The 24,993-nt window shown below is 41.1% G+C and overlaps 2 protein-coding genes across 4 annotated transcripts in view; both read left to right on the forward strand.

The window, feature by feature from the left end:
- Positions 1-5,081, forward strand: part of ocrl (OCRL inositol polyphosphate-5-phosphatase) — a 44,912-nt gene extending 39,831 nt beyond the window's left edge. For all 3 annotated transcript variants that reach the window (XM_088991011.1, XM_088991013.1, XM_088991012.1), the window contains 2 exons: positions 680-791; positions 2,177-5,081. In XM_088991011.1, coding sequence (XP_088847137.1) covers positions 680-791; positions 2,177-2,301 — 237 coding nt within the window. In that variant the 3' untranslated portion in view covers positions 2,302-5,081. The remainder of the gene's footprint in view (positions 1-679; positions 792-2,176) is intronic.
- Positions 5,082-6,031: 950 nt separating this feature from the next.
- qdpra (quinoid dihydropteridine reductase a) lies at positions 6,032-18,490 on the forward strand. The gene is made up of 7 exons (XM_089018458.1): positions 6,032-6,215; positions 6,340-6,432; positions 7,439-7,535; positions 9,917-10,057; positions 12,523-12,631; positions 16,168-16,251; positions 18,143-18,490. Exons 1-7 carry the CDS (start codon positions 6,132-6,134, stop codon positions 18,243-18,245), a joined length of 711 nt encoding a protein of 236 aa, XP_088874584.1. The 5' UTR covers positions 6,032-6,131; the 3' UTR covers positions 18,246-18,490.
- Positions 18,491-24,993: the final 6,503 nt, after the last annotated feature.

The raw sequence follows: 24,993 nt of genomic DNA on the forward strand, positions 1-24,993 counted from the left end.
ACCGCGGTAGAAGGAGGTCGTGATGGGGGTCGGGGCTCCAACTCTTTTGAGCTTGCGGAGGAAGTACAGGCGCTGGTGGGATCTCTTGGCCATTGATGCCGTGTTGTGACTCCAGGACAGAACAGCAATCTGACGTAGGAGTCTCTGGTCTCCAGGTGGGTGAGCGCTGTGTGGAGAGCAGTGGAGATGGCATCATCGGTCGAGCGGTTGGGCCGATATGCAAATTGGAAGGGGTCATGGTTGGGGGGGAGGGCAGCCTTGATGTGGTTCATAACTAGCCGCTCGAAGCACTTCATGAGGATGGGAGTGAGTGCGACCGGGCGGTAGTCATTGTGGCAGGTGGGGGACGACTTCTTCGGGACCGGGATAATGGTGGTGGCTTTGAGGCACGTGGGCACAACAGCCTGGCTCAGAGAGGTGTTGAAGATGTCCGTGAAGACATCTGTGAGCTCCACAGCGCAGTCTCTCAGAACACGGCCAGGAATGCCGTCGGGATCATGAATATTCAGTGTGACTTTTAAAACGTAAAATATAGCTATATACGGTGGAATCTTTGTAAAATGCGCTCAGTAGAAGTCATTTGAAGTGATTTTATAAATTATGGACGCAACATGTCCGGAGGTGTCGGTTGTCGCTAAGTCACGGTTAAGTCACGTTTTATCTCTGTTCTTCTTTTCAGCTGATCTCGCAGCTGCCACGTGCCCACCGTAATGTGTTCCGCTACTTGATGGGTTTCCTGAAGGAGCTGCTCAAGCATGCCAACAACAACAACCTCACCGCCAGCCTCATTGGTAAGACGCATTTTTTTTGGTCAAGTTGAGTTATAAGACGCAGCTGTCTTTCCCGGCTCGAACAAAGATTCATCTTATTTGCCTCGCTCGCAGCCAACGAGGGAGTGAATAAAAATGTTTTATTCTGATCGGTCAATTGGATCTATATCTATGTATCTGGCTAGCAAGCTATGTAGCTAGCGAGCTATCTAGCGAACTATCTAGCTAGCGAGCTACCTACCTAGCTATCCGGCTTGCAAGCTATCTACAGTATCTAGCTATCTAGCAAGCTATCTATCTTGCAAGCTATCTATCTAGCTATCTGGCTAGCTAGCGAGCTATCTATCTAGCAAGCTATCTATCTAGCTATCCGGCTAGCAAGCTATCTAGCTAGCGAGCTATCTAGTAAGCTATCTATCTAGTAATCTAGCAAGCAATTTAGCTAGCTAAACGGCTAGCGAGCTATCTACAGTATCTAGCTATCCATCTAGCGAGCTATCTAGCGAGAAATCTAGCTAGCTATCCGGCTAGTAAGCTAGCTACAGTACCTAGCTATCCATCTAGCGAGCTATCTATTAAGCAAGCTATCTATGTAGCTATATGGCTAGCAAGCTATCTAGCTAGTGAGCTATCTAGCTCACGAGCTATCTACAGTATCTATATCTATCTAGCGATCTATCTATCTAGCGAGCTAGCTATCTATCTAGTGAGCTAGCTATCTGTCTAGCGAGCTATCTATCTAGCTATCTCCCTAAAATGCATGTACAGTAACTTTGTATCGAGCAAGCTATCTATCTAGCTATCCGGCTAGTGAGGTATCTAGTTAGTGAGCTATCTATCTAGCGAGCTATCGAGCAAGCTAGCTATCTAGCAAGATATCTATATAGCTATTTGGCTAGCGAGCTATCTAGCTAGCAATCCAGCAAGCTATCCGGCTAGCGAGCTATCTACAGTATCTAGGGAGCTATCTAGCGAGCAATCTAGGGAGCTATCCGGCCAGCGAGCTATCTACAGTATCGAGCTATCTATCTAGCGAGCTATCTATCTAGCGAGCAATCTATATATCCAACTAGCGAGCTATCTATCTAGCAAGCTATCTATCTAGCTATACGGCTAGCGAGCTATCTATCTAGCTAGCGAGCTATCTACGGTATCTATATCTATCTAGCGAGCGAGCTATCTATCAGCGAGCTAACTATCTATCAAGCTATCGCAATAAAATGCATGTACCGTAACTTTGATGTCATTTGTTGTAGTGATCCTCATGTGCTGTGTTCCAAATATATACAAAGGTAGACCATGTAAACAAAATTGAGGTGAAATACAAGTAAGATGGAAAAGCCGAAAGGAAAAGAAGATTGAAAATCGCTCAGCCTGACCCTTTTTTTCCTCCCTCCACTTGGCAGCCACCCTCTTTGCCAGCCTCCTCATCCGACCTCCTCCCAGCACGGCGAGCCGACAGACGTCGCACGAGCGTCAGAAAGCAATTGACTTCGTCTTGGGCTTCCTGATGGCGGGAGATGACGAGTAACCGGCCTCTCTCCTCCTGTCTTCCTTCCCAATCTCTCCACAGGAGCCAGAGAAAGTTCCGCAACACAATTGTTCATATTTCATCTGGTGGAAATCATTCACACTCTCCTTCCTCCCGGACGGCTTTTTTTGAAGAACTCCATTGGGCGTGAAACACGTTCATCAAATTGTCCTTTTTATTGGTCTCATCTGGATTGAAACGCACTTTGGAGAGGCGTGAATTATACTCTGCAGTTTTGAATGTCTTAAAGGACCCGTGTCTCCAGGCCAGGCATGTCCTCGCCCAAAATGGACGCCCCCAAATGGAATCCTACGGTGCGTTGTGCACGTTAAAACACTATTCTTCATCGTTCTGCTAGCGTACCTCTCATAGAATTAAGTTTACCTGGAAAGGTGACAATGCTTTATTGGTTCATCTTGAAATTTCACCCACAAATTGGATACCCCAAGCTTTTTTGGGGTGTACATTAGGTAGAGTATACAAGTAACATCAGACTTACGACCGAGCTCCGTGTTCCAACCAAACGGTCGTAAGTCAAAATGGTTGTAAGTTGAAATCCATACAAAATGTTGACTAGAGACTCGGAGGCTAAATGACTCACAACCCCCCCCCCCTTGTACCATCACATGCCGTAAGTACGGGTGGTCGTAAATTGAGCTGGTCGTAAGTCAGATGTTACCTGTTTTTTTGCTTTCCTTCTTCATAAGGCACACCAAATCATCCATTTTATAATTATTTGAGTTGAAGGGGCCCATGTGCTGATACCCGTTGTGGTGAAGCTTCGACGTTTTAAATGGCATTCTTCATTACAAAATAACATTTTTCTCCTGGGCTGGTGCTGCTGTAATCTTGGGAGAATTTCTAGAGCCTTAATATCAAGTTTGTCCTCCCCCTTTGGAATTACAAATCAATTAATTAAATCGACACGTCCTCCTCCTGATCAAATGCAACAGTGCAATCTGTTGTGCTCAAGACTGTAAATAGCAAGTGTTTACCTTTTCATGTGGCATCTGTTATAATTAGCTGTCACAAAATGGCTACTGTCCACATGCGTGTTTGTTTGATGCTAACATTTCCTACTTTGTGATTCATATTTTGGACTTTGTCTCACACTGTTTTCCCTTGTCGTGTCACTCCTGGAGGTAAAAGTGACGCAGTAGACAGGTAACATCCGACTTAGGATCGAGTTCCGTTCCGACCAAACGGTCGTAAGTCAAAATGGTCGTTAGCCGAAATACATTCAAAATGTTGACAAGAGACTGAGAGGCTAAATGACTCGCAAACTCCCCCCTCTGGTGCCATCACACGGTCGATTGCTGTGCGAGAGTGAGATGCTGGCTGGCTGGCCCAAATTACATACACGTTGCCGCGTTGCGGCGCCAGGTGTAGAATTAAAATTTAAAAAATAGGGTCTGGAGGTCGTGGTTGTAAGTACGGGTGGTCGTAACGCGAGCTGGTCGTAAGTTGGATGTTACCTGTATTCGGGTGCACTGTTCATTGTCTGGTTACGTGATGTCTACCAGGGTGATGTAAGTCAATAGACCAATCATATGGTGGGTGGGTAAACAGGGCCGACAGGAGATGGCAAATGACCTCTGACAATCATGCTTTTTTTCTGATGTTCATGCACAATTCTAGCTGAGACGCAATGTCCCATCTTGTCCATCAACATAGTCCATCAGCAGTCTTTTAAAGGACAACCGACACCATTTTTTTGTTTCCTAACTGACATCAGAAAAACGTTTTATAGCATCTAAAATACCCAAAATACGCAGGATGATATTTTTAGTCAAGTGCAAAACACCAATAAAAATGACTTAAAGTGTACCAAAACTGCCACAAAATGAGCTCGAAACTCGGGAGATTCAGAAAGTCCCGCCCCCTTGTTTGTGATGTCACGCCAGTATGCTCCTTCACAAACTGCCATGCTCCAGAATCAAAACAATGGCTTCAGAGACTTGAGATTCAGAAAAGATGCTTTCTTGTTACTCATCCAGTTATGAATATGGTTCAAATAGTTCTGAAGAGGAAAGCATAAATGTTTGCAATCAATTAAAGAAGTCCTTCCGTATCAATTCGAACCGTCTGGACTCCAATGTAGCGCCCAGAAAATGCACAAGATGGCGCACAAGCTCCGTTGGAAATGGGCTGATTTCGCTGCGTTCGCTGGGAATTTGTCTAAACTTACACCTTCTCTATGCGTGTTACCGCAATTGGCTGCGACACACAACGATTCACCATCACGTTATTTATGTAGTTTTCCTTCTAATTTCCTTCTAAATATACACAGTGTTTTCAGATGAAAAAAAGTACCCAAAATGCATTGTGTGTTGCTTTCTCGATCTGGGGTGTTCCCTCCGTGACGTCACTTTGGGCATCGTCATCAACTCGAAAACAAGACTTCCTGAATATTCAGCGCGACTCTTAAAAGGTAAAATATAGCTATATGCGGTGGAATCTTTGTAAAATGCGCTCAGTATAAGTCATTTGAAATGATTTTACAAATTATGGACGCAACTTGTCCCGAGGTGTCGGTTGTCCTTTAATGCTTTGTTATGTTGAAATTATCCAACTTTGGAGATCTAGCCTGAAATCAAAACCGGTGACTCGAGTCTTGATTTGCGCCAGTAAACAATGTGTATTTAGGAGAATTCATTGTGCAGACACGCAGTCATCATCAGCTTCTTAATGAAGGTACTCAAAGCAATTATTGGTGTTCATCTTTTCAACATCTTTGGTACGTTGTAATTTATTTAACAAATAAAATATTTAAATGTTTACGTTCCTCATTTTAGTTCCACTCTTCATTTTAGGGTTGGATTGGATTAGCCTTTATTAGTCTCGCAGTGGAGAAATTGACATTTCATAGCAGCAAAATTATAAAAGGAAGAGGAGAGAAAGAAGTAGAAAAACAAAATACAGGAGCTGCTGTAAAGAAAGCCACTTGCAGTGCAATCTTGAAGGCATTTTCTGTGTATCACTATCTCTTCTTTCTATTTATAATTGTATTTTATTTATTGTATTCTATTCATAATTATTTTATTTATTGTATATATGCTTGTCTGTGACTGTAAAGTGTCCTTGAGAGCTTTGAAGGCACTTTAAATCAAATGTATTATTAAAAGAACAAAAAACTAAACAAATATGAGAACACATTTACAGTCATTCAATTTTTAGCACTTTCTGGACCCGCTTTGTTGCATGAAGCTAGTTCCAGATGAAAGAGGAGAGGATCAAAGCGTCTTTTTCACCAGTGGATCAGGGACGTCGTGATGAAATGTGCACTTCTGCTACAAGCTAAATGTTGAAAGCAAAACGCAAAGCTGTATCATCCATTGATGATGTCTCCCATCTCTTGTCCCACGTAAATCAGCTTCAATTCCAAGCCGTGACACTTCCATTAAATGCTAAACGGTCTAATTGGTGGTGGTAGGGACTCTAGTCAAGTCAACAACCTTAACTGGGACATACCCTGAATTTTTCAAACAATAGCACACGTTGGGGTAGAAACTCACGCCTCATGAGTCACTGGAGCTTGAACACAGCAACTTTGAAATCAACCCATCCGAGAATGGAAGTTTGTTGACAAATTATTTGAAATAAAAAAGTTTTTGTGTGTTCTCACATTGTTTAGAACGCGATGAAGCCAACATGGCAGTGAAAACAGCGTACGATGACACGAAACCCGAAATAACAAGCTGTCTTGAATGCATCTTCAAATCTGCTGAACCAACCTGTTGCTCTGCAAGTGAGCCGCCTCCTCCTCTTTTCATTCTGCTTTCCCTCTCGCCTCTATCTGCCCCTTCCTCTCAATACTTTACGGCGAATACATGGCTGCTAACAAAGTGATCGTTTATGGCGGAAGAGGCGCATTGGGCTCCAAATGTGTCCAGCATTTCAAATCCAAAGGATGGGTAAGTTGACGTTAGCCAAACAGGCTATGCCGGTAGCTAATTATATTGCGATCTTTTTTTCCTCCCACCTGAGTTGTGTTCAAATAAACACGAATTAAAAGTGTTCACTCTTTGAATCTATCAGTGGGTTGCCAATATCGACATGGCTGTTAACGATGAGGCTAACGAGAACGTCATTGTGAAGTTAACAGACTCCTTCTGCGAGCAGGCTGGCCAGGTGAGTGATGACAGATAGCTAGGAGACGATTCGTTTAGATTTCACTAAATAGTATACAACGCGGTACTCTTAAATGACTAACGTATGGTGAAACACATTTATAGTAGTTTGTATGGCAGGGCTGGGTTTCCGACATGAAATGGTGTTGCGTTCATATCCTTGTTACAGCGTTTGTCATAGCTCGTGTTGCGTTAAAGTTCCCGGGAGAGTGCCGTTTGTTTCTTAGTTTGCTGGTGTTGCGTTGAAATAATGTTTTTAATTGTTTCTCTTGATTTGGGTTGGTAGTGGGGCCTTTGGGTGTATTTGCATAGTCAAACTAATAAGATGTTGAAATGTGAAATAGTTGTTAAAAATGTTCAGTGTTTGTTTCCACGACAAGCAAACAATAGCCACGATGTAAAATGATATAAGTGATAATATTTGGTCATTCCCGCTAATGCACTATCTATTAGCTGTCTAGCTGGCTGGCTGTTAGTTGGCTAGCTGTTGGCTATCTGGCTATTTATTAGCTATCCATTAGCTAGCTGGCAGGCTGTAAGCTGTTTCGCTGGCTCGCTGGCTAGCTGTTGGCAATCTGACTATCTATTCGCTATTTATTAGCTATCCATTAGCATGCTAGCTGGATTTCTATCTATTTGAGTTACTTCGAGGTTGAGTGAATGCTGAGACGTGTGGTCGCCGCTGCTCACCTACAGAAAAACTTTATCCTATGACTGTAAAGTGACCTTAAGAGTTTTGAAAGGCGCTTATAAATGAAATGTATTATTATTATTTAAACAAGTCAAATATGTATATATTTCAATGAAAAAGGTCAATGAATTATTTGCTTTGAGTTATTGTCAAAGATCCTTTGTTGTTAAACTGCCTTGTGACCACAGACATCTGACATAGATTACGCAAAAAAAAAAAACCACCCATCCACCACGCAAGGCCAAGATTGCATGATGTGTTTGTAATTTCCAAACAGATTTGTTTCACATTTTTTGTGACTGTCATGTATTCATAGGTCACATCAGATGTGGCCCAACTGCTTGGGGAAGAGAAGGTAGATGCCATTTTGTGCGTGGCCGGCGGATGGGCGGGAGGAAATTGTAGTTCTAAAGGTAAGAACTCAATGTGTAACTTTGAGTAACCAAGTGAAATCTGTTTTATAAAATTGTTGTATTTTGGGGCATCTTTAAAAAACATTCCCGACAATGAAAAATGATTCCCAGGCATCTTCATAAAATATCTGTGGATAAAATGGATCATATCTGATGGGTGATCAAGCCACAGTGATACCTCAGCTTACGAACGCTTTAGCTCACGAACTTTTCGCTTCACAAACATTAAGTTCGGGAGAACATTTGCTATTATGGGAAACGAAAAAGACCCCACCACAGGCTAGTGTTAAGCTGAAGAGGACACAAAAGAAAATGACGGTTGAGCAGAAGGAGATCTTAGAAAAACACCAACGAGGTGTGCGTTTGTGCTACTTAATGTCCCAGTACCAGCATGCTAAGTCGACCATTGCTACCATCCTTAGGAACAAGGAAGTGATTATGGGTGTTTCTGCGTTGTCTAAGCAACGGTTCCAGGCAATCGAATAGGTTGAAAAACTGGTATTGATTTGGATGAATAAAAAGCAGCTAGCGGGGGACAGTCTGTGAGGGTATTATCACAGAGAAAGCACGGCAACTTCACTCGGATATCAAGAGGCCATAACAAAGGTCAATAAAACGACTTGATTAAATCTAGTTCGTATGCCAAGGTTATATTCTCGAGAATTTAATGTTCATAAGGCAAAAAATTCGTGAGCTAAAGCGTTCATAAGCCGAAGTATAAGTGTACAGTGAGACCTCAGCTTACGAACTTAATTGGTTCCCAGACAGAGTGTGTAAGCCAAAAAGTGTGTATCACCCAAAAAAATTCCCATAGGACACCATTAAAATGGGAATAATCCGTTCCCGGGTTTCCATAAAATATACTTTTCAACTAAATAAGCCTTAAAACTACACACAACATACCTTATTCTATGTATAATAAATCTGCTATTGTATTGTAATGAAAGAAAAACACTGCACTGTATAATAAAGTCACTTTATTTACATTTGTGATGGTCATTGATGGCTTGATGGAATGGCGTTGGAGGTCTGAGGTCAAAGGGAATTGCTGTTTGGAAAGAGAGTCATAGTCCATAAGGACTGTAATTAAAGAAATAAACTGTGCTACAAAATAAAGTCGTTTCATTTACATTTATGATGGTCATTGATGGCTTGATGGAATGGTGTTGGAGGTCGAAGGTCAGAGGGAATTGCTGTTTGGATAGAGAGGCACATTACATGAGGACTGTAATAAAAGAAATAAACTGTGCTGGAAAATAAAGTTTTATTTACCTTTTTGATGGTCGTAGATGGCTTATGGAAGGAGAGTCACCTTCCATAAGGACTGTTGCTAACTTAACGTCTGGTGTGGCTTCTCTTCTTTGCTTCGTTGGAGACTCCTCATCATTTTTGCTGATTAAAAACATCTTAATTGACACCTGTTGCTTTCTGGCTTGTAAGGTCTTACGAAGCTGAGGCATCACATTATCGTTCATCATGTTGATGATTGTCATAGCCACAGTCTTTTCTGGATGGAACTGTTTGGTAAAAGCCTGCACATCATTCCACTTTGCCAACATTGCCTTCTCCTCCTCGCCCTCAGATGTTCTCGAACCATCCGTTGCTGCCTTTAAAATCCTCAATAAGCGCCGAACTTCCAGGTTGGCGCATGGCGATATCGGCGTGAATTAGCCATGCTTTCTCACATAAAATAGCTTTACTCAAGCTGTCGCCGGATAGCTGCTTTTCGTTCATCCAAATTAACAGACGTTTTTCAGCTTCTTCGATTGCCCGAGACCGTCGCTTTGAGAGCACGGAAACACCTTTTGCAACAGACGCACCTCTGATGGCTTCTCTGTTCCGGAGAATGGTAGCGATGGTTGACTTACAATAGCCGTGCTCGGCCACTAAATCACACAAACGCACACCTCATTCGTGTTTTTCAATTATCTCCTTCTTCTCAGCGACGGTGATTTTATTTTGTGTCTTCTTGGGCTGAACACGAGCCTGTGGTGGTTTTTTTTCGGTCCCATCATAGTAAAATTATCAGCAAAAAGCTCCAAGGAAGCGATCGACGTGTGCATTCAATGAGAGGGGGTGTGGAAAGGTGGCCCGGCTGGAGCGCTTTTCGGTCGTGTGCTTCCGCCGTAGATCACTCCGCCAGATCCGAAGGTCGTGTGATTTGGTTTTCTTCCGCCGAAGATTACTCCACCAGCCGTGGTGGGTCTGTATCATGAAAATAGTGCGTATTTCAATGTTTAATTTTCATAAATTTGACATTCGTAAGATGAAAAGTTCGTAAGATAAGGTGTTCGTAAGCTGAGGTCTCACTGTTCTAAGATTTACCATTGAAATTTCCAGTATCTAATCGAGCATCGTAATTGTGTGTTTTTGTTCTTCAGACATGTACAAGAACACGGATCTCATGTGGAAACAAAGCGTTTGGACCTCCACCATCTCCAGCCATCTGGCGGCCATGCACCTGAAGCAAGGAGGTCTGTTGACTTTAGCGGGGGCCAAAGCCGCTCTGTCAGGGACCGGAGGTGAGGTCTATTCTTGTGTGTTTGTCCTTTTTTTTTTTTTTTTACCATTCCCGTCCACGTGATCTTATTGATTTGCTGGTGTTGTGCAACTTGTCAATAGAGATGATAGAGAAGTCAATAGAAAGCAGCGTAGGGATTCAGCTCTATTATCGGAACATGTGCCGATAAAATAGATCTGAGCAAAAGGGGGAAAAACCCGAACAATTCTTTGCTTCGTATCTAGAAAGTCAATGATCTGAAAGAGTCGTTTGTCCGTCAGTCGGCTCGCTGACCCAATTAATAGTCATAATAATGATAATAATAATGATGATAATAATCATCATGATAATCATCATGATAATCAGAATCATCTTTATTGCCAAGTATGTAGAACACACAAGGAATTTGTTTCCGGTAGAACACGCTGCACTAGTATCATCGTAAAAAAAAAAATAAATGCTAAGTGGCACTATACAGTTCCATTTTGGCTACTGTTGAAAGAGTTCAAAGAGTTAATGACTTGGGGGAAGAAGCTGTTTAAATGTCTGCTGGATTTGGTGCGCATGGATCGGTAGCGCCTGCCTGAGGGGAGTAGCTGGAAAAGGTGGTGGGCAGGGTGCGGAGGGTCCAGTAGGATTTTCCGCGCCCTAGTTTGGATTCTTGCAGTGTGTAAGTCCTCGAGAGTGGGTAGGGCGGTGCCAATGATTTTTTCCACCGTCCTAATCATCGTGATAATGATCATAATAATCATAACCTCTAAAGATGGAGGACACTGATTTGCTGTGGCAACCCCTTGAAGGGAAAAAAGAAGAAGAACCATAATCATAATAATAATACATTTCATTTATAAGGGCCTTTGAAAACTCTGAAGGTCACTTTCCAGTCACAGGATACAGCTTATCTGAGGGTGAGCAGCGGCGGCCACGGGCCAGCGTTCACTCAACCCGGATGTAAATAGATAGAAAGCTAGCTAGCCAGCTGAGTGAACGCTGGCGCTTGTGGCTGCCGCTCCTCACCCACAGAAAACAAATATTCTGTGACTGTAAAGTGACCTTGAGAATTTTGAAAGGCGCTTATAAATTAAATGTAATGTGAGGACAGTAATTTGATCTGTGCTGTATGTCATGCATATTAGCATATTTGACAATAAAGCTGACTTTGACTTTGATGTATGGTTAGTCTTAGTATTAGTATTAGTATTAGTATTAGTATTAGTATTAGTATTAGTATTAGTATTAGTATTGGAGTGAAACCTCGGTTTACGAAGCCCTTGGCTTCCGAACTTTTCGGTTTACGAACGTTAAATTTATGAAAATTTAATCTTGGCAGACGAACTATTTTTCGGGATACACACGGAGCTGGCACAATGAGTGATGTGTCGTTCGCGAACGAGCCCGTTCTCCTAACAAGAAAATGGTGGCCATTGTTGTTGTCCTCTATTCCCCGCCCCCAGTCTTCGGTGAAAGCTACGTGATTGGTCAAGAAACGAGCAGTGGGGGGGGGGGGTTAAACATTAAAGAGACAGGCAGACAGAGAGAGAGTCAGAAAATACACACACAAAAGCGAGATAAAGGGAGATGACAGGTGAGGGAGATGACAGAGCAAAACAAATTTGAAAAAAAAACAGAAGTGTGAGTGTGAGAATAGTGAGTAAATGGATAGAAAACAGTGAGAATATCCCATCAATCAGTCTCCACAAATAACCCGCACAAGTCATTTGTACAATTGATGCAAAAAGCTATCAACCCAGCTAAACAGATCGCAATTGATGAAGAACTGGATACAATTATCACAGAGAAAGCACCTTCAAGGGATCATTCCTCAAGATGGTGAAAGAAGAAGGCTATGTTCCTCATCAAGTGTTTAATGCTGAGGAAACCGGCCACTCCATTCCATCAAGCCATCGACGACCATCACAAAGGTCAATAAAATGATTTTATTGTACAGTACAGTTTATTTCTTGAATCATAATACTATAGCATATTTATTATACATAAAATAGGGTATATTTTGTATTTTAAGGCTTATAAAATTAGAAAGTAGGAAATTATGTTTTATGGGGACCAGGGAACGGATTATTCTCATTTTAATGGTTTCCTATGGGAAATTAATTTTTATTAATTTGTATCAGTATTAATTAATTAATTCATTCATTCATTAGAAACCTGCTCGCAGTCTGCGCTACAGCAAAAGTCCGTGTCCCTATACTGACCTAAATTTTGCATCGATTACACCTTGGATTATAACTAATTTCACTGTCACCCAAAAAAATAAAAAAGAACAACAAAACTTGGGAAAAACCCCTTTCTTGGCATGCCACCAGACTGCGCCAGGCGCGAATTCTTGGGATTCTTTGGAAAACCGCTTTCCATGGTCGGGTGGGGGTAGAGACTTGTTTAATGCAACCAGATGTGGAAACTACAAATCATCTCTTGTATCCCTCCTCCCCCCCCCCCCCTCAACTATTTTCTTTTGTCAACCTGAAGGCATGGTGGGCTACGGGATGGCCAAGGCTGCTGTGCACCAACTCTGTCAAAGTCTGGCGGGCAAAAACAGCGGGATGCCTACCGGGGCTGCCGCAGTAGCCATCTTGCCGTAAGTCCCACATTGCATCACTTCTCATGTACTTGTGACAACTTTGCGCTTTAAATTGAATTATCATTGACTGAAATCAAACAACTCATAGAGAAAAACCAGTCAATTGATTTAAAAAAAAGCAAGATCATTAACTCATATCCTGCCAAACGATGTGCAATAATAATAATAATAATAATATAATAATAATAATAATAATAATAATAATAATAATAATAATAATAATAATAATAATAATATTTCATTTATGGGCCCCTTTCAAAACTCTCAAGGTCACTTTACAGTCACAGGATAAGTATTTTTTCTGTGGGTGAGCAGCATGCGAATAGATAATAGTACATGTTACTACAAAAGTGTTTGTACGTACGTTCATAACTCGAATGTTTGTATGTAGGGGAGCGTCTGGATTCAGGGGACGTCACATTTTACATCCAGGAAAAAAACAAGTTTTATATTAAACATTTTTCTTGAATATTGTATATTGACAAATAGCTATATAATCAAAGAAAATGAGTTGTATACAGACATTCCCCAACTTACGAACGAGGTATGTTCTGAATGTGTCCGTAAGATGTGTCCACTCGAGTGCCAGGGTTTTTGTCATTGTCCCTCGAATTCCAGGACCCACAGAATATTGACTTTTAGAAGTATATCGACATTCAAAGCAGTGTGAGAAACATTAGACTATCTTCTTTGATCAGAAAAAAATAGTTAATTGCTAAATTATATGGGTCTGGAGTTATCTGAGCTTGAAATGGAGGCGGTTGTCCAAAATACAATGGTTGATATAGCGCTTTAACAACAGCTGAAGCTGGAACAAACCGCTAACAAATGCTGCCCCTCGTGTAAAGAAAAGGCATTGCCAGAGGTCTGACCAGCGCTCTATCGGCACCCAAGCGTCGGGCATACAACTTTCAAAACATCTCGGCCCGAGTGGCCGACAACTTCTTCAAGAGAAAAAAAAAAAGATTTTTTTTTTTCTTCTTTTTCAAATCTAACGTTTGTTTTATTCAATAAAGCAAAAGCTACAAGCAAACCGCTACAAGCCACGTGCAGTCCTCTTTCTAAGCGGCTTTCAAAACTCTCAAGTAAACTTTTCAATTAGGGTGTAGTCCGAGGCAGGCTTCTGATTGGCTGCCGGTGCTGAGTATGCAAATTGCCAAACGAACGTTCATTTCGCAATTTGCATACTCAGCACCGGCAGCCAATGAGAAACATTTTCGTGCTTTGGACTACACATCGTTTCCGACAACTACTTTGTTTGTTATGCCAAACGAACGTTTGACTGAATGGCGCTCTATGTCATCTTTTCAATTCCTGAATAAATTCGGGAATGGCAGTGACTGAGATAAAATTCTGTTGTTTTTACATTTTGAAAAGTACAAATATTTGAATTCAAAATAATTGAAAACTATTTTTCAACCATTAAATGACCAAGCATTGTTGTTAATAATTTTGAAAAATGGGTGAGGAGACACTGTTACACATTTATGAGCTATTATCCACATGCGTCACAGACAGATCAGCAAGCGAGGCAAAGATAAGCAACAGACAATGCACATCAACTAGGATGGAAATGGCAGATCTCTGTTGGGTTTGTTTCAGTCGAATGCTGCCCATTTCCTCATTCTTCATGGCCATCTCGGATGTTTTTATCTAGCTAGCTAGCTACATAGATAGATAGCTATTTAGCTGGCTATCTACATAGATAGATAGATAGATAGATAGATAGATAGAGATCAACCAAGATATATATATATATATAGAGAGATAGAGGGATAGAGATATATAGAGAGAGATAGAGATAGAGAGAGAGATCTAGAGATAGAGATAGATAGAGAGAGGTAGGTAGAGATAGAGAGAGATAGATTTAGAGATAGAGCGAGATAGAGATTTAGAGGTAGAGAGATAGAGAGGGTAGATGTAGAGGTCGAGATAGAGAGATAGACTAGATAGATTAGATAGACAGATAGACTGGATAGACTGATAGAAAGTTAGACTAGATAGACAGATAGATAGACAGATAGACATAGATAGAGATAGATAGTTAGACATAATAGCTGTTTAGCAAACCAGCTAGATAGGCAGATAGTTGTTTAGCAAGCCAGCCAGCCCAATAGACAGACAGTTGTTTAGCAAGCCCGCTAGATAGACAGTTGTTTAGCTAGCCCGCTAGCTGTTTAGCTAGCCCACTATGGTTTTTTTCTTCTTTTTGTTTTTCATTTGTTTATTTTTGGGTAGGGGTATATGAGTTGTCGACATTGTGCCTTTGATTTCATTCCTCTTTTCTTGCTGGAGGGAAGTTGTCACGTCTGTTTTGTATGATCCCAATGACTTGCATTTCTGCTACAACCCCCCCCCCCTCGCTCCCCCAACTTGCACACCAACTTTCAGTCACATGACTGCCGCCTGGCAAGCATGTGAGTCCTTTTCACAAAGCCTTTTTGCTTCCCTTCTCTGGCCACAACTGCACAATACAATGACATCCCGACTTTAGTCTTTTAAAAAAATATACAAATGCAGGGCTGGTTACTTAGGCATAAAATAACAATTGCCATTGTTTTGATTGACCTTGAAACCGCAATTCATAAAAACAATTTCAGCGATACCTCAGCTCACGAACTAAATTGGTTCCCAGAAAGTGTGTGGAAGGTGAAAAGTTTGTCTTCCGAACATTTATTTCCCATAAGAAACCATTAAAATGAAAATAATCTGTTCCTAGGTCCCCATAAAACATAATTTTCCACTAAATATGCAGTAAAACTACACAAAATATACCTTATTTTATGTATAATAAATGTGCTATTGTTATGCAATTAAAGAAATAAACTGTACAGTATAATAAAGTGACCTTTTATTATTTATTGACCTTTGTGATGGTCGTTTATGTAGTTGCCTCTTGATGATACCCGAATGAAGTTGCCGTGCTTTCTCGGCGATAATACCCTCACTCACACGGTCCTCTGCTAGCTGCTTTTCGTTAATCCAAATCAACAGTTTTTCAGTTTTTCAACCTCTACTATTGCCTGAGGCCGTTACGTGGACAACACAGAAACACCCTTAGCCACACTTAGCAATGTTTGACTTGGCATGCTGGTACTGGGACGCTAAGTCACACAAACGCACACCTCGTAGGTCTTTTTTAATGATCTCCTTCTGCTCGACCGTCATTTTCTTTTGTGTCCTCTTCGGCTAAACACTAGCCTGTGGTGGGGTCTTTTTCGCTACCATAATAGGAAAGGTACTCCACTCGATAACAAACCACATCTGCACTCAAAAGAAAGGGGGGTGGAAAAATAGTCCGCCAGCCACGGTGGCACTGTGTGGTTTGGTTCGTCCGCCAAAAACTAGTTTGTCAGCCAAGATTATATGCTCACAAATTTAATGTTCGTGAGGCAAAAAGTTCGTGAGCTAAAGCGTTCGTAAGCTGAGGCATCACTGTAGTTTTTATTTCAAAATGAATTTCGAAATTTGAAAATGAAACAATTTTAGTTAAACAGCTGCTTTGATTGTCATCTGCCTCCATTTTACAACAGAGTTACCCTGGATACCCCGATGAACAGGAAGTTCATGCCCGATGCTGATTTCGGCTCATGGACGCCATTGGAATTTGTTGCTGAGTATGTGTTTTGTTTGTTACGTTGACACCCCCCCTTCCTGTGGAAGGGAAAACATTACCAGAGGTCTGGCCAGTGCTTTATCGGCACCCTAGCAAGAAAACCTAGAACCAAATAAATTCTGGAATGGCACTCTACGTGATATTTTGAATTCCCAGATAAATTCGAGAGTGGCAGTGAATGAGTTAACAGTTAAATAATGATGACAATTAAAAACGATTTTGGAGGACCTCATCTGTTTTTTTGCAGGGAGAGGGAGAAAAAAATGGATGGAAAACAGTGATATTTGGACTTGTTTCAACTTTATTCATAGTTCAAAGGCACAGTGTAGACTGCAAGGTTAAAATATCACATCAATCAGGCTCCACAAATAACCCCCACAAACCATCAGTTCAATATGAAATGAAAAGACAAGCAAGGGAAGCAGCTATTAATGAAATTTCGAGTATGTCTGCTTGCATCTGTTGCCATTGCAGTATCACAAGTTTCAAGATGTACAACCCAGAGCTCCTTGAGTCACTTGATGCAAAAAGCTATCAACCCAGCTTAACAGAACACAATTGATGAGGAACTAGGTAAAATTATTGCAGAGAAAGCACTGCAACTTCACTTGGATATCGTCACCAGGCAACCTGAAAGTTCGTCATCGCTTGATGATTTCAAGGCTAGCCACGGATGGTTCGAGAACTTTAAAGGACAACCGACGTCACTTTTTTGTTTTTTAACTGACACCAGAAAAACGTTTTATAGCATCTAAAATACCCAAAACACGCAGTATGATATTTTTATTCAAATGCAAAACACCAATAAAAAGGACTTAGTGTCCAAAATCTGCAAAAAATTGAGCTGCGAATTGGGCATTTTCAGAAAGTCCCGCCCCCAGTTCGTGACGTTACGCCAAGATGTCTTGCGTTGCTGGAGAATCAAATCAATGGCTTCAGATTCGGATAATATGCTTTCTTGTTACACATCCAGTTATGAATATGATTCAAATAGTTCTGAAGAGGAAAGCATACATGTTTGCAATCGATTAAAGAATTTATTTCGTGCCATTTTGAGGAAATGGGAGGAAATGTCTCACCCAAAAAAAGGCACAAAATGGCGACCTCCTGTAGCCACCTCCGTTTCCACAGGCTGATGAATTCCTTATATGGAGCTTGGACGCCCTCTTCTGGCGGCTTTTGGGTGCAACACGAGGTTGTCAGACTAAACAAGTACAGCAAAATACATTGATAGGATGGAAGGACTGCTACAATGTGTCTTTTTTTTTGGGCAGGGGCGTTCCTTTAGTGACGTCACGTACATACTCGTCACCAATTCAAAAACAAGACTTCCTGAATATTCAGCGCGAGTCTTAAAACGTAAAATATAGCTATATGCGGTGGAATCTTATTAGAATACGCTCAGTAAAAGTCATTTGAAGCCATTTTACAAATTATGAACACAACTTGTCCGGAGACGTCGGTTGTCCTTTAAGCATCGTACAGGGATTCATAGTGTCATTCGTCATGGTGAGGCAGACAGTTCTGACGATAACGCTACCAAAGCATACAAGGAGTTATTCCTCAAGATGGTAGGAGAAGAAGGCTACGTTCCTCATCAAGGCGGAAAACAGACAGCTAACAGACAGCTAATAGTTAGCTCGGTAGCCAGCTAGGTAGCTAGATAAATAAAAATAAGTGAAGATAGGAAAAACGATAAGAGAAAGACAAAATAAGCTGAATTGAAAATCCACCATTCTTTGGGGGTTCGCCTTATACAACGGAAAATACGGTGATCACAAATTGTCTTTTTTTTTTTTTTTTTTTAAGAAATGCCATTACTTTGGATGGCACGTGTTGCCGGCTGTTAATTAATTTGACGTTAATCTCTCCTTCCCCCTTCCAAAATTCAGAACGTTCTTCCAGTGGGCCACTGGTAGCGACAGGCCGGCGTCAGGCAGCCTGATGCAGCTGCTCACCTCCGGCGGCCAAACGCAGGCTGTGGTGGCACCGTAGAGGGTGTTGACACACGGATTGTCGTCGAGGGAGAATAGAAGATAAGGATGGGGAGGCGATAGAGAAGGCCATCAAGAGGTGATGGAGTTTGAAAGCAAGAGCTGAGTCAAAGAAGGTACAAAGTTCAGTGTTACATGACGGAAAACAGCACCATCTGCCTGTCGGTGTGACTATTGCAGTTGCGCCATGTCTGCTTCTTCTCAACATGAACGAGATCATAATAAAAGCAACAAATGTGATGTTCACCAGTGTGTTTTACTGGCGTGAAAACAAGTGGTGGCACAAAATATTACATTTGCACACTCCATTGACAACCAGGGTATGACTGTATTGATAATTGTCAATAATCAGTTTCGATGCCAGCGATCAAATGGTTGGCGGCCTTGACCTCAGTTCAGAGGTTGGAGATTTATTCAGACATCTCTCGCTAGCCAACTAGCGAGCTAGCTTGTCATCTCTTCAGCCATCTCTCACTACCTAGCTATCTATCTATTTGTTATTTAGCGGGTCAGCTGGCTATTTATTAGTTATAGCTATTAGCTATCTATTAGCCAGTTTTCTATCTGAGTTATTTCCGAGTTGAGTGAACGCTGGCGCGTGTGGCTGCCGCTGCTCACTCACAGAAAAACTTCTCCTGTGACTGTAAAGTGACCTTGAGAGTTTTGAAAGGCGCTTAGAAATGAAATGTAATAATATTATTAGCTATCTAGCTAACTAGCTATCTAGCTAACTAGCGAGCTCTCTAGTTATCAATCTCTCTCTCGCTCTCTCTCTGTATTTCCCTCTCTTTCTTCATCTCCATCTTTTTCTATATCTCTCCCTCTCTTGACCAGATAGATCAATGAATCCATCCAATCTACACACACACACACACACACACACACACACACACACACACACACACACACACTAATTTAAATAAACAGACAGTATTGAATTAGCTCTTTCACCAGCGATCGCAACACAATGAAAATAATCATGCAATTTCTTTTTTGTTGTAAATGTAGCAAACAACCCTATGGAAGAGCATTAGGAGGAGGGAGAATTTTTTTTTTTTTGAGATGGGGTATTCTGAGAAAAAAAGTCACAAATTTGCAAGATTCAAACTCGCACATTTGCTAGATTTACAGTAAAAAAATGTCTAGATTCAAATTTGCAAATTTGCTAGATTTAAAGTCACAAATTTGCTAGATTCAAACTCGCAAATTTGCGAGATTTCAAGTCACAAATTTGCTAGATTCAAACTCGCAAATTTGTGAGATTTCAAATCACAGATTTGCTCGATTTAAACTTGCAAATTTGCTAGATTTAAAGTCACAAATTTGCGACATTAAAACTGGCAAATTTGGTAGATGTAAAGTAACAAATTATCTACATTCAAACTTGGAAATTTGCTAGATTTTAAGGCACAAATTTGCTAGATTCAAACTCGCAAATTTGCAAGATTTCAAGTCACAAATATGATAGATTCAAACTCACAATTTTTTTTAATTTGAATTTTTGAATCTGGCAAATTTGTGACTTTAAATCGAGCAAATTTGCAAGTTTGTCCATAATTTGTAAAATGGCTTCAAATGACTTCTACTTAGCGTATTTTACAAAGATTCCGCCGCATATGGCTAGTATATTTTATGTTTTAAGACTCACGCTGAATATTCAGGAAGTCTTGTTTTCGAGTTGTTGATGATGCCTGACGTGACGTCACGTCTGGAACGCCCCTGACCGTGGAAGCGACACACAATGCATTTTGGGTACTTTGTTTGGTCTGAAAACTTCATGTTGATCCGTGTTGCAAATTTCCTCATTGTGGGTCGAATAAAGGTTTTCTGATTCTGATTGATGGCGAAATTAGAAGGAAGACACATAAATAACGCAATGGTGAATCGTATGTTGCATCAAGACTACTATTTGATACAAGCTAACACAAATTCACATATTAACACAGTCTCGAAAAAATATATATATTTCAACCTGACCCTAATGCTCTTCCGTACAACCCCGCTTTTTGACAAATATTTTTCATCCCCTAAGACAATTTGCAATTGCTTTATTTTCGTTTGTTTTGGGCGTTTCTTGACAAGAAAAAAAACAAAAGCATGCCTCATGCTGTATATTTCTCTCCACCAGATGGCAGTGTTTAACAAGACTCACGTCTTGCGTCTGTGCCTGGACATTAAAATAATTTACACACTCCTCTTAGTTCGCCCCTCATCTGGCCCCTCCCCACTAACCCCTCTTGCGCCTCACCTTGGCGAATGCTAATGCACGCCTGCATCCATTTCATGACCAATAGATTATTTTCAACGGCTGTCTTTTCACTTGCTTGCACAACAGCGGCTCGTATATTCTGCAGCAATAGTGCGTGTGGAGACGATGCTCGTAAACAGGCCGATTGTTCAACTTTGTTTCTCGTCAACCGTGTGGCCGCCGTGGGGGTGCACGCGTGGCGCTTGACTAGCTTGCCGCGATAAATCACAACCGCCGAGGATTAATAGGAAGATGCAAAAGTTCCCCGGAGGAGCCGATATGTATTTATTGGAGGTGGTGGGATCATTCGCAGGCGTGAGTGCAAACCTCCTGTGGTGCCTTGCTGCTGGCGCCCAGTGTGCCCGTTTCTCAGTGGACGCCAATGGTAGGGCGGTGAAGTTGACCCTGGGATTTTATGTCTTTTTTATTTTTTATCAGAGGCAGGGCGACGTCTTTGTGTAAGGTATGCAGTCCTAAAACTGCTGGCTTCAAAATAACCCATTCTGGCTAAAATACCATCACCATAAACACAATACAATACATACAGTGATACCTTAGCTTACAAACTTAATTAGTTCCCAGACAGAGTGTGTAAGGCGAAAAGTGTGTATCCCCCAGTAAATTAATTTCCCAGAGGAAACTATTAAAATGAGAATAATCCGTTCCCAGGTCCCCATAAAACAGGATATTCTACTAAATAAGATGTAAAACTGCACAAAATATACCAATAATAATAATATTTTTATCTCTCATTATCCATACCGCTTATTCCTCATTAGGGTCGCGGGGGTTGCTGGAGCCTATCTCAGCTGTCTTCGGGCACGAGGCGGGGGACACCCTGAATTGGTTGCCAGCCAATCGCAGGGCACACAGAGACATACAACAGTCACTCTCACACTCACACCTAAGGACAATTTGGAGTGTTCAATCTGCCTGCCATGCATGTTTTTTGGAATGTGGGAGGAAACCGGAGGAACCGGAGAAAACCCACGCGGGTTCGGGGAGAACATGCAAACTCCACACAGGGAGGCCGGACCGGGACGCGAACCGGCCACCTCTGCACTGTGAAGCCGGTGTGCTAACCACTCGACTACCGGGCCGCCCCTTATTTATTTTATTTTAAGTTATATTAAGTATATTTTAGTTCGCTGACGAAGCCTCTTGGATAGGAGGCGAAACATCCGAAACCTTCAAAATTGTACAGATGACGGCTGAAGAAACCTTCTCATCGATATTTTATATTAACTCATTCACGGCCAGACGATGTCCATTCCAGTGCCAGGGTTTTTGTCATTATCTCGAATTCCAGGACCCACAAAATATGGAGTTTTAGGACTACATAACTATTCAATGCAGCGTAGAGAAAACCTGAGACTCTCTTCTACATCAGAAAAAAAGTTAATTCCGAAATTATATGGGTCTGAAGTTACATGAGATTGAAATGGGGACGGCTGTACAAAATACAATACAATACAATACAGTACATATTGATATACATCGCGCTTGAAAACAAACAAAACCTGAACACATTTGGGAATGGCGCTCGACGCCATATTTTTAATTCACGAATAAATTTGGGAATAGCAGTGAAGTCAAAGTCAGCTTTATTGTCAAAAAAACTAATATGCATGACATACAGCACAGATAAAATTAATGTCCTCTGGGACCCAGCGTGCAAGGCACTTAGAACATGGCTAAAAAAGACAGACAATTGGCAACAGACAATACATGTAATTCCTGAATGTAAAGTGAAGTAGTGACGTAGTGTAGTAATGCAAAAACAAAAAAAAAAGCTGAAGTGAGGTCTGGCAGAAAAAAAAGAATAAAATAGAGTTCAGGATGAAGGTACAGCGTGTAGCATGTACTCAGAGTTTGGTGAGTGTGGCAGTGGGAAGGGGCAGGGGGGACAGGGCTGGGAGGGAGTCGAGTCTCCTGACTGCCTAGTGGCAGAAACTGTCTTGAGCCTGCTGGTCTTCAAATAAAATGTACTTTTTTTGTTCTTTTTCTAAATCCTCCATTAGCAAAAGTGTACCCTTTTCAATAAAGAGAGAAGGCAGATGAGAATAGAAATTTTCACACTTTTTGTTTTGGAAACACTTGTAATTTTTAAAAATGGTTCAATATAAGTATAAAAAGGTCATGGCTGTTAATAATCTATCTATTTAGCTATGTATTTGCTGTCTATTAGCTATCTAACTATTTAGCTGGCTATCTATCGAGCTAGCTATTTACTGTCTATTAACTATCTAACTCACTAGCTGGCTAGCTAGCTAGCTAGTTGCGGTCTATTATCTATCTATCTAGCTAGCTATCTATTTACTGTCTATTATCTATCTAACTAACTAGCTGCCTATCTATCTATTTGCTGTCTATTAGCTATCTGACTAATGAGCTGGTTATCTAGCTAGCTATCTATTATCTAGATAATAGATATCTAGATATATTATCTATTATCTAACTAGCTATCTATCTAGCTAGCTATCTAGATAGCTAGATATTAACTAGCTATTAGCAAGCTAGCTTCCTGGTTGAGTGAACGCTGGCGCGTGTGGCTGCCACTGCTCACCCACAGAAAAACTTATCCTGTGACTGTAAAGTGACCTTGAGAGTTTTGAAAGGCGCTTAGAAATGAAATGGATTATTATTATTATAATAATCAAATATATTGAATCTCTCACTTGACCTTGACATGGGATCAGTGCCCTTTTATTTCTTTGAATTTGGTTCCAGTGAAATGATCCATAAACTTGAAGCCCACCAAAATATGAATGTAACCAGTTTTCATTCTGGCGGTTGACATGAAAGCATCGGAGGAGATTGCATTTCACACTTAGTTTTATTAGCGGCCGGCGGGGGGAGGATGGAAGGCGTGGGACGACAGGAGGGTTCGGGGCCCTCAGATTGGGGCAGCATGCTGGTGATTCATTGTGCGCCTCAACCATGGCAGTGCCCCCCCGCGCCCCCACAAACAAAAACCCCTGCCCTCCGAGTTCTTTCAGGTGAATTTGTTGATTAAAATCTCACCCTATGTGTGCATATATTGTAGGGGGGGTTGAAGCTGCATAAATAAAATAGAGGGCATATAATGTATGTAGCTAGCTAGCTAAGTGTTAGTGCTTTGTTCCAGCTTCGGCTATTGTTAAAGCGCTATAGAAAACAATATGTATGTATTGCATTGTATTTTGGACAGCTGCCCTCATTTCAACCTCATATAACTTCTGACCCATATCATTTCGGAATTAACCTCTCCTTTCTGATGAAAAAAGAAAGTTTAGGGTTTATAACGCTTTTTGGACAGTGAATAAGAAATGTCTGCAGTGCCACGAAATGAAAGGCTATTAAATCATTCATTGCCATTCCCAAAGTTATTATAAAGCGCTGGTCAGACCTCTGGCAATGTTTTTTTCGCTTCCACAAGGGGGCAACATTTCCATTTTTTCAACTTCAGCTGTTGTTAAAGTGCTATATAAACCAATTTGTATGTATTGCATTGTATTTTGGACAGCCGCCCTCTTTTCAAGCTCATATAACTCTAGAGCCAGATCATTTAGGAATGAACATTTTTTTCTGGTCAATCAAGAGAGTCAAACGTTTCCTACGCTGAATTGAATGATTATGTCGTCCTAAAACTCCATATTCTGTGGGTCCTGCAATTTGAGTGACAATGACAAAAACCCTGGCACCGAAGTGGACACATTTTTTGACTACGTCTGGCAGTCAATGAGTTAAAAATGTGAATGGGCATTTTCAGAACTTGTTCAAGCACAACCAGCACAATGCTAATTTGCCTTTTACTATGTGTGGCCATTTTGGCAAAAATGAATGCATTTGTGTGTGTGTGTGTATGTGTGTGTGTGTGTTTGTATGGCTAGTCTTGTGAGAACAACTAATTATTTATACCATTTTTGACGGGTGAGGACCTTTTGGCCGGTCCTCACAAGTTTTTCATTCTAAAGGCTCCTAGAGGGTCTATATATGCATCTGTTAAAGTTTTAGAGAGGTCATCACAAATTCACCCAAAATGATTTTTTGGTATGTATTTTAATTTCACTTGGATACACACACTTTTTACTCACTGTGTGTGTTTATGTGTGTGTGTGTGTGTGTGTGTGTGTGTGTGTGTGTGTGTGTGTGTGTGTGTGTGTGTGTGTGTGTGTGTGTGTGTGTGTGTGTGTGTTGAATAAGAGGAAAAAGTTCATACCACAAAAAGTAAAACGATATTTTAAGCAAATTCACAACAGGGGTGAGGAGTTTGAATGTACCCATTCAGAAACCTCACTCCTGCTGTTATTTCAGTTTCAAGTCCACTTTTTATATCCTTGTTTGTTGAAGTGGGAAATGGAGTGACATTTAGTGTTCAAATGTAACACTCGTTCTTCTCGAAACTAATCAGCAACGGTGGGCCTCACTCCTTGTCTGGAATTATCCGGACCTCACAAAACCTTTAAAACAGGAATGAGTGAGTGAGTGAGTGAGTGAGTGAGTGAGTGAGTGAGTGAGT

This window comes from Hippocampus bargibanti, linkage group LG02 (assembly GCF_051943395.1).
Source record: "Hippocampus bargibanti isolate YZ-2025 linkage group LG02, ASM5194339v1, whole genome shotgun sequence".
Classification (NCBI taxonomy): domain Eukaryota; kingdom Metazoa; phylum Chordata; class Actinopteri; order Syngnathiformes; family Syngnathidae; genus Hippocampus; species Hippocampus bargibanti.